Here is a 13,790-nt window from a genome sequence, read left to right on the forward strand (position 1 = left end):
CACACACAGTAACTCTAGCACAGGATTTAGCTTCTGGGTTTTTGGAGATTCTGGAGCTGCACCACCATCCTGCTATTGTGTTTATACAATTAATATTAAATTTAGCAATTGGATCTGTAATCATAAATTGTAGAGGTGCTAGGGTACACGTTTATTGTTAAATTTTATTAAAATAAAACAAAATTCAGCGTTCCCATGCATTTAGGTTAAAAATATCCTGCCAGCATGTTCACGTAAAGATATTTTGGGGTAAGTGTGGAAATGTAAATTCTCACTGTAGGTTGTCACTTTGGTTGGTGGTGGAATCAGCATAGCTTTTTAGGGCCTTTTGAAACTCCTCGATATTGTCCTCTGTCACTGCCATCTGCCTCTGCACCAACAGAATGTTCTAGATGCAAGAGAAGGAGCAGAGATGAGAGAGAGAGAGAGAGAGAGAGAGAGAGAGAGAGAGAGAGAGAGAGAGAGAGAGAGAGAGAACATGAAAGATATAGTGAGAAACAGGATGCTAGATATAGAACAGAGTGAAAGAGGACATATAGGGGTGCACTGCACAAGGGAAAAAAGGTTAATGATAAAGTCAATATGAGAGCCAGAAAAGGAAGCACTGAGAAAGATAATATGAAGCTTTAAAACAAAGTCAGACTGTGAAGCTTATTGATCAGCAAGACCTGCATTCTCAGATTACATAGCTATCTCTTCAGTATGGAGAGTAGTGCTGGCCAGCTTCTCAGAGCTGTTAGTGTTACTTGGCGATACTTAATGGTGCAGGAAGCTCTGCAGCAGATGCAAACACTCACTGATTTATATGTGCTGGCCAGCGGGTCCTCTTTCAGCGGCTCGAGCTTTGGACTCTGGAAAAGGAGCGGATATTTAGAAAATGGCATGAAATGTAAACTTTGCAATGAATCCAAGTGCAAAGTGTTTAACTGTATTAATGACTGTCTTGTGAATGGGTGGATGAATGTCACAAATTGTAGTAAGCAAGTGATGTTGATGTGGAAATGTAAGAGGTGATATAGCAATAAATTAATGTAAATGCAGGTAAAAAAAGAACATCTGACAGATAAACTTTACTTAGCATGAGAGGGTGGATACACTATATAAGGGGTGTAAAACTCAGTTGCACTGGGGGCCAAAACTCAAAGCACACTTTAGATCGTGGGCCAAACAGGATAAACATTTATTGAACACACTTAAACTAAATGTTTATTTTTTTTTTTTTACATAAATATGAATAAAAACACCCCTCCTTGAACTGCCACCTTAACGTGGTGGAGGGGTTTGAGTACCCGAATGACCCTAGGAGCTATGTTGTCCGGGGCTATATGCCCCTGGTAGGGTCTCCCAAGGCAAACAGGTCCTAGGCGACGGGTCAGACTAAGAGCGGTTCAAAACCCCTTATGAGAAATGGTAGACCAAGGACCGTGACGTCGCCCGGTATGGCGCAGCCGGGGCCTCACCCTGGAGCCAGGCCCGGGGTTGGGGCTCGTATGCGAGTGCCTGGTGGCCGCCTTCCCGTGGGCTCACCACCTGCAGGAGGGACCGTAAGGGGCCGGTGCTGAGAGGATCGGGCAGCAGTCGAAGGCGGGGGCCTCGACACCCTGATCCCTGGACACGGAAGCTAGCTCTAGGGACGTGGAATGTCACCTCGCTGGCGGGGAAGGAGCCTGAGATTGTGCGTGAGGTTGAGAGGTTCCGACTAGAGATAGTTGGGATCACCTCTACGCACGGCCTGGGCTCTGGAACCACACTCCTTGAGAGAGGATGGACTCTCCACCACTCTGGAGTTGCCCATGGTGAAAGGCGTCGGGCTGGTGTGGGTTTGCTTATAGCCCCCCAGCTCAGTCGCCATGTGTTGGAGTTTACCCCGGTAAGTGAGAGGGTCGTTTCCCTGCGCCTACGGGTCGGGGATAGGTCTCTCACTGTCGTGTGTGCCTACGGGCCAAACGGCAGTATAGAGTACCCGGCCTTCTTGCGGTCTCTGGGAGGGGTGCTGGACAGTGCTCCGACTGGGGACTCCATCGTTCTACTAGGAGACTTCAATGCTCACGTGGGCAGCGACAGTGACACCTGGAGGGGCGTGATTGGGAGGAACGGCCCCCCTTATCTGAACCCAAGCGGTGTTCAGTTATTGGACTTCTGTGCTAGTTACAGTTTGTCCATAACGAACACCGTGTTCAAGTATAAGGGTGTCCATCAGTGCACGTGGCACCAGGACACCCTAGGCCGTAGGTCGATGATCAACTTTGTGGTCGTTTCATCTGACCTGCGGCCGTATGTCTTGGACACTCGGGTAAAGAGAGGGGCGGAGCTGTCAACTGATCACCACCTGGTGGTGAGTTGGATCCGATGGCAGGGGAGGAAGCTGGACCGACTCGGCAGACCCAAGCGTACTGTGAGGGTCTGCTGGGAACGTTTGGCCGAGTCTCCTGTCAGAGAGATCTTCAACTCCCACCTCCGGCGGAGCTTTGACTGGATCCCGAGGGAGGTCGGAGATATTGAGTCCGAGTGGACCATGTTCTCCACCTCCATTGTCGAAGCGGCCGCTCGGAGCTGTGGCCTTAAGGTCTCCGGTGCCTGTCGAGGCGGCAATCCCTGAACCCGGTGGTGGAAACCAGAAGTAAGGGATGCCGTCAAGCTGAAGAAGGAGTCCTATCGGGCCTGGTTGGCTTGTGGGACTCCTGAGGCAGCTGACGGGTACCGGCAGGCCAAGCGAACTGCAGCCCGGGTGGTTGTCGAGGCAAAAACTCGGGCCTGGGAGGAGTTCGGTGAGGCCATGGAGAAGGACTATCGGCTGGCCTCGAAGAGATTCTGGCAAACTGTCCGGCGCCTCAGGAGAGGGAAGCAGTGCCCTACCAATGCTGTGTACAGTAGAGGTGGGGAGCTGTTGACCTCAACTAGGGATGTCGTTGGACGGTTGAAGGAATACTTCGAGGATCTCCTCAATCCCGCCGTCACGTCTTCCATTGAGGAAGCAGAGGCTGAGGGCTCAGAGGCGGACTCGTCCATCACCCAAGCTGAAGTCACCGAGGTAGTAAAGAAACTCCTCGGTGGCAAGGCACCGGGGGTGGATGAGATCCGCCCTGAATACCTCAAGTCTCTGGATGTTGTGGGGCTGTCTTGGCTGACACGCCTCTGCAGCATCGCGTGGAATGGCAGACCGGGGTGGTGGTCCCTCTTTTTAAGAAGGGGGACCTGAGGGTGTGTTCCAACTATAGGGGGATCACACTTCTCAGCCTACCTGGGAAAGTCTATGCCAGGGTACTGGAGAGGAGAATACGGCCGATAGTGGAACCTCGGATTCAGGAGGAACAGTGTGGTTTTCGTCCAGGCCGTGGAACACTGGACCAGCTCTATACCCTCTACAGGGTGCTGGAGGGTTCATGGGAGTTTGCCCAACCAGTCCACATGTGTTTTGTGGATTTGGAAAAGGCATTCGACTGTGTCCCTCGCGGCGGCCTGTGGAGGGTGCTCCGGGAGTATGGGGTCCGGGGCCCTTTACTAAGGGCTGTCCGGTCCCTGTACGAAGCAGGACCTTGGTTCGCATTGCCGGCAGTAAGTCAGACTTGTTCCGGGTGCATGTTGGACTCCAGCAGGGCTGCCCTTTGTCACCGGTTCTGTTCATAATTTTTATGGACAGAATTTCTAGGCGCAGCCAGGGGCCGGAGGGTGTCCGGTTTGGTGACGACACGATTTCGTCTCTGCTCTTTGCAGATGATGTTGTCGTGTTGGCTTCATCAGACCAGGACCTTCAGCATGCACTGGGACGGTTTGCAGCCGAGTGTGAAGCGGCTGGGATGAGAATCAGCACCTCCAAATCCGAGGTCATGGTCCTCAGTCGGAAAAGGGTGGCTTGCCCACTTCAGGTTGGTGGGGAGTTCCTGCCGCAAGTGGAGGAGTTTAAGTATCTTGGGGTTTTGTTCACGAGTGAGGGAAGGGTGGAACGGGAGATTGACAGACGGATCGGTGCAGCTTCTGCAGTAATGCAGTCGATGTACTGGTCTGTCGTCGTGAAGATAGAGCTGAGCCGCAAGGCGAGGCTCTCGATTTAGCCGGTCAATCTACGTTCCTACTCTCACCTATGGTCATGAGCTCTGGGTCATGACCGAAAGGACAAGATCCCGGATACAGGCGGCCGAAATGAGCTTTCTCCGCAGGGTGGCTGGGCGATCCCTTAGAGATAGGGTGAGAAGCTCGGTCACTCGGGAGGAGCTCAGAGTAGATCCGCTGCTCCTCCACATCGAGAGGGGTCAGCTGAGGTGGCTCGGGCATCTGTTCCGGATGCCTCCTGGACGCCTTCCTGGGAAGGTGTTCCGGGCGTGTCCCACTGGGAGGAGACCCCGGGGAAGACCTAGGACACGCTGGAGAGACTATGTCTTCCGGCTGGCCTGGGAACGCCTTGGTGTCCCCCCGGAAGAGCTGGAAGAAGTGGCTAGGGAGAGGGAAGTCTGGGCATCTTTGCTGCTGCCCCCGCGACCCGGCCTCGGATAAGCGGGAGAAGATGGATGGATGGATGGATGGATGGATGGATGGATGAATAAAAACAGACAGGAATATTATTCCAGAATAAATCAACTTAAACTTTAAATAACCTAAAATATTTTGCTCTCCATAAAAATATTTCCTGTCAAAATTATACAAGTTAGAAATATGAACATGCTGCAAAAAACCCTGAAAAAATAAATAAAAATTGTGCTTTTAAGTAAACGTTAAAATAACAACAAATCAAAACAATCTGATTTCTTTGCTCTTATGCCATTTTATAAAAAATAATCTTAAACTTTAAATAACTTAAATCATAAAAATATCTCCAGTCAAACACCAGACGTCTCACACCTTCATCATGCAGCTCTTTAGAAACTCTCCCTCAGTAAATAACCGGCTGATGTGACTCTGATTTCTCCTCTGTTTTCACACCAGGTTTACTTTGTGATTTTGCTTTGGTGAAAAACGTCTGCTGAAATGTCAGATTCTTCTTTAACTCTTCTACTTTCTGTATCTTCTGCTCTGCATTCAGGTTTTTCAGCTGATCCTGAGGCCTGTCATGTTTTGTCTCGTTGATTGACTCTGTTTTCAGAATCCACTTTTCTCTTCGCCATTGTGAGGGGTTTCACAATAACTTTACAATAGGGTTCAATACATCAACAGAATCTCGACTTGATTGACGCTGGAATGTTCCCAGGTAGTCTAGCGTTCGGTAAGACAGCTGAAGCGCTGCATTATGGGATCAGTAGTTTGTGTTGTCAGCGCTTCATATTGCCGGGCCATTAATAACAATAATAATAGATCTATATAAAATCATCTTGCCAGATGTGGCCCGTGGGCCTTGAGTTTGACACATGTGCACTATATGAACAAAAGTACTAGGACAAACCTATTAAGTGTTTCAGTCAGACCAATTAAGGTGGGTATGATTTATAGCCATGCAGTTTGCATTTACAAACATTTTTTAAAAGAATGACCATTATTGGAAAGTAAAAGCTGTAAAGACCAGCACCAACTCAGCCATGAAGCAGAAGACCAGGTAAAGATACAGTGGAAGTTTAAAACTATTTAGCTATGGAAACACTTAGCAGAGTGTTGGTGACTTTTACACGCCACTGCACAAAAAGTCTGCAGTTGGAGCTTTATGGAATGGCTTTCCATGGCTGAGCAGCTGCATGTAAGCCTTACATGACTAAGTACAATGCCAAACGTCGGATGGATTAGTGTATGCTACCACTAGAATCTGAAGCAATGGAAATGTGTTCTGTGAAGTGACGAATCACGCTACTCTAACAGCTACGCTGTTTGGCAGTCTGATGTATGAGACTGTGTTTGGCGGATGGCAGAAGAATGTTACCTGCAAGTGAATTGTGCCAACTATAAAGTGTGGTGGAGAAGAGACTGCCGTATTGGGCTGTTTTTCAGAGCTTTGAATAGGTTCCTTAGTTTCAGTTAACATATACAGTATATATACATTACAGACCAAAAGTTTGGACACACCTTCTCATTCAAAGAGTTTTCTTTATTTTCATGACTATGAAAATTGTAGAGTCACACTGAAGGCATCAAGGGCTATTTGACCAAGAAGGAGAGTGATGGGGTGCTGCGCCAGATGACCTGGCCTCCACAGTCACCGGACCTGAACCCAATCGAGATGGTTTAGGGGTGAGCTGGACCGCAGAGTGAAGGCAAAAGGGCCAACAAGTGCCAAGCATCTCTCGGGGAACTCCTTCAAGACTGTTGGAAGACCATTTCAGGTGACTACCTCTTGAAGCTCATCAAGAGAATGCCAAGAGTGTGCAAAGCAGTAATCAAAGCAAAAGGTGGCTACTTTGAAGAACCTAGAATATGACATTTTTCAGTTGTTTCACACTTTTTTGTTATGTATATAATTCCATATATAATTCCACAGGTGTTAATTTATAGTTTTGATGCCTTCAGTGTGAATCTACAATTTTCATAGTCATGAAAATAAAGAAAACTCTTTATGTGTCCAAACTTTTGGTCTGTACTGTGTATGTATATATATATATATATATATATATATATATATATATATATATATATATATATATATATATATATATATATATATATATATATATATATATATATGCGCTTCTGTATAGCAAGACATTTTGGACTTTGCTTTCTTATTTGTAGAAACAGTTTTGGGAAAGCCCTTTTGGATAAACTTGAATGGAGTTTGCAAGCAAGGTCTTCTCATCAAACGTTAGTTTCTGACCTCACAAATGCTCTACTAGATGAATGAGAAACAGAAACACCTTTTCAGAGGAGTGGAAGCTGTAGATGCAATAGGGGTTGTGGTCCATACAATGTAGATGGGTAGATGGATGGATGGATGGATGGATGGATGGATGGATGGATGGATGGATGGATGGATGGATGGATAGATGGATGGATAGATAGATGGTTAGATGGATGGATGGATGGATGGATGGATGGATGGATGGATGGATGGATAAGATTCAAAAGGAGGTTGGATAAATGAACAGGATTGGATTGATGAATTCATAATGGATACACAAACATCTCTGGATGAATGGCAATTGATAGATTGGATTGGAAAGATAGATGGATGGATTGATAGATGGGTGGGTAGGTAGGGGAATGAAACAAACAGATAGATTGAAAGGGAGACATTAGTTAGTTCACATAACATCTGACGAGAAAGGAAATGACAGATGAACACAAAGGAATTCTGAAGGCATAATGGAAGAGGGTGAACAGAAAAAAATGAATGAAGAACAGCAGTGTGTGGTCACAGGTGTTCACCTGACACTCCAGTTTGTCAATGAGCTGTTGCAGTCTGTTGATCTGAGAGGACCAGTGGTCATCTGTATCCACAGTAACACCTGAGCCATAATAGACATCGTCTGTCACAAACCACGTAAGCTTCTGCTCAAAGAAAAAGCTTAAGGTCTAACATTGGGAGGCAAAGTAAAGACTCACTCTTCTGTCTGTTTGCTAGCAATAAACCAGACAATCAGACATGTTTGTAGCTAAGCACTATAAAAGAGCCTTCCTTTTTTTGCCAGTTATTTAAAAAAGCATATGGTGGGTCACATTAAATGTTTGTTGGTGAATTGCTGAAACAGTTAATAATCATCTAAAGATGCCATAAATTATACTTACTAGTCCTTAGCCCTGTGTTTTCTGTTCTCTGTGATTGCTGTTGTATGTAGCACCAGGGGTCAGGAGGAAGGTTTTTTTCATTTCACTGTGTAATGCGTCAGCTATATATGGTTAAAATGACAATAAAAGCTTCTTGACTTGTTCCTTATGCTAAAGAAGGCTCTTTGTTGAAAATAAATAAAGTTTAAATGATCTACAAGACACAATGAACTGACCTTTTCCCCTATAATTTGTCAAACACTACCTTTTTTGTTCTTTTGAAGCAAATGCATAAAATCTATTCTAACCATGTTTGGGTCATGGTTGGGTTCACAAGAACTGCATATGCATATTCAGCATTTACAATTATATAAGTGCTGATTTCTGACCCTGAGCTCTTAAGGACAAGGTCTAACACTCAAACCAATTTCATCATATCAGTGTGACACCCAGACAACTGCCATAACGTCAAGGCTAGAACTCCTTTGACAGTAATTGTAGCACCAACGATGAGGACTGTTGACGGGAATGACACGGCAGGCCCAGATGAAGTGTGTATGTGTGTGTGTGTGTGTGTGTGTGTGTGTGTGTGTGTGTGTGTGTGTGTGTGTGTGCATCAGCTTGTATGTGCATCACCTGTAGTAAGGATGCCAGAGTATGGGTCTGTAGGAGAGAGGCACATGTTTTTCTGCACTCTGCGGCCACACCTCCTGTTGTTTTTCTGAAAGGAAAGATACTCTGGTACCTTCACCTCAACCCTGGGCAAAGAGAAAAAAAAGAGAAAGAAATGAACAGAGAGAGAGGAATAGAGAAGAAAATCAGTTAAAGAACAAAATTGATTGTCAATATTTTTAAAAGCATGATTTTATGGTCATTACCACCATGCTCAGTTGCTCAGGCAACAGTGTAAGAAAATTATTCAGGCCAAAAGCTTAACAAGAAATGAATTCCAGGTGGGAAAAAAAAACTATATAAAAGGATAGACAAATAAGAAGGACACTAGGCCTGTCATGTTTATGAAATCTTGGCTTGCAATTAATTGCAATATTAATATTTGTGATTTAACATATATCTTGACTTTATGCTGCTGATACATATTTCAGGGTAATTATGCACAGTTTCCCTCCCCAACATACATAACAAAAAGAAATCACAATGAGAATTGTTGTCAAATGGAAATGGCTATATACTAAGCGAAACATTGTAGGAAACAGGATTAGCTAATCAGGACTTTTTGTCCCATTGCTGTTTGAAAACCAGATCGCTACATGCAGAGCTGAGGTATTTAGGTGAAACTTCTGCATTAGAAATAGTCCATGTTCAATGCGTTAAGAGGGAAAACAAAGTAGGGTTGATAAAATACTAAATAAATTCTCCATATTACTAGCATGTTATATAGATCAATTTAAGTGGAACTGTCATGAAGGTATTTTATATCAACATTTTTAATAACCCTGAAATTTTTTTCTGCTAATGCTACTGATCTATCCACTCAAAATGATGCTGAGATTAATTATGGATGCCACTGAGATGAACATGAGTTTGATTTCAGGCTTATGGTTAAAAAGCAGTCCTGGCAGTGGTTCAGAATCTGTGAATTGTTTGCGTGTGTCTCACGGTGCAGGGCTGCTCTGCTCCTCCACAGCCTCCATGGCACACTGCAGAGACATCTGAAGAGAGAGCAGCTGGCTGGACGTTTCCCTCAACATAAAACGTGTCACAAACTGACCCAAAACGGATGAGCCCTGATACTCCTGAGAGAGAGAGAGAGAGAGAGAGAGAGAGAGAGAGAGAGAGAGAGAGAGAGAGAGAGAGAGAGAGATGCTAACTCTTTATATAATAGCTTATCATGAGTAATTAAGCATAATTGTTTTTTTTTTGGCTGTGTAGCACCTATATATTGCACTGGCACTGCAATCAAATTAAGTCACATGACATTTGAACCTGCCTCAATGTAAGGTTCCTAGCAGTCAAGGGAACTGAACCAGGGACATTTCACTCATCCACAGTCCGATGAACTTTCACTAAACCAAACAGCTCAAACTTGACTAAAGAGTGCTAACATCATCCTGTCATTCCCTCTCTAGGGTTAGGGTTAGGGTTAGTTTAGACACCAGCATCTTTTTTTTATTAGACCAATTTTTCTTAATGATACTTATGATGCAATCCCAAAATCATGGTAAATTTGAGGTTACATTGGTAACATTGTGGCTTGGATTTGAACTCATGACCTTCAGAGCCATAGTCCAATGTCTTAACCACTAATCTACCACCTCCCCAGGTAGGTAAAAACTTTGCTCTCTGCAAACAAAGTCTCATACAGTTTGGTAAAATAGTAATCTAAAAATGAGTTCCACATATTCATGACCCCACCCATCCCTCCATGTCTTACAACACATACTGGAATATTAGGTGCATTTAAATATACTGTATTTACTTTTCCAGCCTTTGTGCTTTTGTTATCTGAGCGAACATAAGCTATTAAAGCAACGAAATTTTACCCAAACCGATGCAACCATGTGAAGTCTAAATGTGGTTAGTTTGTACTTATGCAATCATAATTTCTCATTTCAAACACGTTTTTTACGAAATGAGCAGATTTAACATGGTACCATTGTGGAGAAGGCTACGAAGTCATTCAGTCGGCTTATAATTTAAACAGCTTTTAACACTTTAGTTGTACAATTGTGCAGCCGATTCCAGCATGTTGGCTTGAGCGATGAATATTAATAATTATAATGATCATTATAAGCTTATAATGCTTATGAAGCTGATATATGATTGGGCTTAATTGTATTTAAGAATCTCACTTTCAGCCTTCTGCAAAGAAACTTCAGTGGCTTTTGTAGCTTCATTATCAGCTGTTGCTACTCCAATACTACCAAGTACATTTTTGTGTAATTGTTCTGGCCAACAGGACAGAAGTGTAAAAACAATCGTATATCCAGATCACTGTTCACTGATAATCTAACTAGTTAACGTATCTCTGTTTCTATTTTTAGTGACTTATTATTCACCACAACAATGGAGACAATATGCGGCTTTGCTACTTGTTCTCTAGTAAGAAAAAAGTAATGTGCTGTTTTCGTCCTGCTGTCCCCATCATCCCATGCAGCTGAATTCAGGTAGCTGAAGGAGATGTTTACTAGCAGTATTTTCAGAAATGTCCACCAAAATTAAATTTATATTATGTTTGGATAGAATGGATAGATGAATAGATAGATGGCTGAAGGATGGATAAATTAGTGATAAAGGAATGGACAGATAATGGACAACAGATAGATAGATAGATAGATAGATAGATAGATAGATAGATAGATAGATAGATAGATAGATAGATAGATAGATAGATAGATAGATAGATAGATAGATAGATAGATAGATAGATAGAAAATGATAGGGGGCTGGATGGATAATGGATAATAGATAGTTGGATGATGGATGAATGATAGATCTGTGGATTAATAATGGATTATAGACAGATGGATGTTGGAGGGATTGATGGATAATGGATGAATGGGTGAATGAATGGATAAACAATGAAGTGATGGATGATGGATAAATGTAAAAATGGAAATGTAGGCCAGTAAATCTAAAAAATACTCTTATGAGATTTGTCCATTTTGAAAAATGAAGCAATGTGTTTCTTCTTTTGGCATTCATGTGCTGCCTACTGAATAAACATGAACGGTGATGAAATATTTAAAAACATGCAACTGATGTAAATGATTTTTTTTCTATATCAAGTCCAATGTGTAAATCTGTAAATGTTCAAACTTTAAATTGTCTAAATAAAGAGATCCATTTGGGTGACACACCAAGTTAAACCAAATGCTTTAGAAGATATTTAAGAGAATTTAGGAAAGTGTTTTTTTCCTTATTAGACAAAACTGTTAAAAAAAAATTTACTGAGAGCCTGTGGCTAGAAATTATACATGAATAATTGCCTTCCTTCACTGTGCAAAATCTTACTGTGAAGTCTTAGTCATTTAATGTTTGAACATCTGTCAGCTACAAAAATATCTAGCATGAAAAATGGAATAGTACAAATTCTTGATTATACTTTATTAATCTGCACATTGGTGCGGTCTGAACTCTTTATTTCAGACCACATCTGGACCATTTGAACTGACAATTCATCAGTGCCTGTATGTGGATTTGTTACATAGCATAAGAGTGCACACACCGTTAATGAATCAAATTGCAAAATATAAAAATATCAACTATCAACTTCCCTTTTTTTTAGCTACATTATTGTTATATAGTTTAAATTATTCCTTCTGATTTTCTCATTCGCTTTACATCACATATTTCTGGAAAAAATCAAAAATAATTAAATCAGTAAAAAAAACAAAACAATGTTAACCACATTTTAAAATACGGTTGATCATACAGTACATGACATTAACGTATCACAAGAACTATGAATAGTGGTGCAATTATTTTACCTTTTTACACACAGCTTGTCATGGTCCTTTATTTATGCTAATCAGCTTATTTAATGCGTTCATGTTATTCTTTAAATTTGTCATTCCCCCCCCCCCCCCATGCCCATGATAACAGGTTAGAGCACGCACACTGCACAAGGATGCGGCGCAGCCCGGACACCGCATACACACTACAATATGTGCTGCGCACGCACTGCTAACAGAGAATGCATGAACTTGGCTGTAATTTTGTTTGGAATTAGTCCTGCATCCGTATTGAGACATCAATCATGGTCTAACATCAGTTGTTATAAATAATGGAAAGTGTGAGAATAGTGCAGTTTTAAAAGGTGATACAGACAAACATGAATGGATGAATGAAGAATTGATTAACTTACCCCAGTAATTGTCTTAGTAACTATTGACAAACCATTAATTTCTGGATTAATGCAACAAATGATGTCTACAATAGTCTGTGTGATTAGCATAAATCCAGGCTCAGCAAAGATCTGACTAAATTATTACATACAAACAATCAGACTGAAAGCAACCATGATTAGTTATTCATGATAATTAACCACATAATTCATATTAACTATATATTCATTTGGAATTGGAATTGTAAACACTTCAATCGTAGTTTTATTTCTAGTTAAATTAAACATTAAAAAAGCTGCACATGATTTGACATCATGCGGCTCTTGCATATGGAATAGTGTAGTTTAGTCGAATCAGTAATAGTGAGGCACAAACTTCAGCAGTACTGTAAAAACACCATCAGTACACAATGTGTAAAAAAGTACTTAAATAATCAAAATACTCAGCCTTACTAATGGTAAATTAAAGTTAAAGCCTTACTCTTACTCATCGATTGCTTGTTTGTTTGTTAAATTACTTGACTGAGAATGTGAAACCCAGACCATACGTCATTAATCAACGCTAATTACTCTATTCCATATACAAAAGTAGTTATTGATTAGTTTGGGACTTTTATTGATCAATTGGGGAAGCTCTATCAGACTCCCAGACATAGCTGACAGTGGTATTTCCAGGATGGCAATTCATGCTGTAAATCAGGGGTCACCAAAATGGTGCCGGCGAGCATCAGGTCGCCTGCAAGGACCCCATGAGTCGCCTGTTCGCCTTTTCTAAAAAATAGCTCACCATAGCGCTACTTACCAGTGAGCTGCATCAAATTGTTTTGTAGTTATTCTTTTTTAAATCACACTTGCACTGGTGTGAATTTGAAAATGACAATATTTAAATATAGATGACTAGATATAGATCAATATAATTATTTATTAATAATTAACATAATAAGGTAAATTGAGCTAATTTGTTATTTCAGAAGTGTGTATCAAACTAATAGCCGTTCACTACAATCGGTACCCGAAAAGTAGCTCTAAGTTTCAAAAAGGTTGGTGACCCCTGCTGTAAATAATGTAAATGAAGGATGTACTTGTGAACTAAATACAATGCACTGAATGCAAGATGGATGAATAATAATATTAACAGTGTTAATCATCACTTCTATACCACAGAACTGTAGCTTTTCTTTTTGTTTTTGTTTTGACCTTATCCAACACGGCCTAAAGGAACAATTCTGTAAGTGAAGTAAGAGTAAAGTTCAGTAAAGTTTCCACACAGCTCTAGTCTCTCTCCTCAGGGCTCTCCTAATATGTTGACAAACTGCTACAGATGCTCAGAACCAGCATCTCAACAGCAAAGCTCCACCAAAGCGCT

The 13,790-nt window shown here is 41.9% G+C and overlaps 1 protein-coding gene across 2 annotated transcripts in view; it reads right to left on the reverse strand.

Moving 5' to 3' along the window:
- The window catches only part of necab3 (N-terminal EF-hand calcium binding protein 3), a 46,933-nt gene that overhangs the window by 3,669 nt on the left and 29,474 nt on the right, over nt 1-13,790 (reverse strand). For both annotated transcript variants that reach the window (XM_083530678.1, XM_083530677.1), the window contains exons 6-10: nt 9,238-9,374; nt 8,257-8,378; nt 7,282-7,361; nt 798-851; nt 276-388 (exon numbers count right to left, since the gene is read on the reverse strand). In XM_083530678.1, coding sequence (XP_083386804.1) covers nt 276-388; nt 798-851; nt 7,282-7,361; nt 8,257-8,378; nt 9,238-9,374 — 506 coding nt within the window. The remainder of the gene's footprint in view (nt 1-275; nt 389-797; nt 852-7,281; nt 7,362-8,256; nt 8,379-9,237; nt 9,375-13,790) is intronic.

The sequence above is a fragment of the Silurus aristotelis genome, assembly GCF_946808225.1.
Source record: "Silurus aristotelis genome assembly, chromosome: 2".
NCBI lineage: Eukaryota > Metazoa > Chordata > Actinopteri > Siluriformes > Siluridae > Silurus > Silurus aristotelis.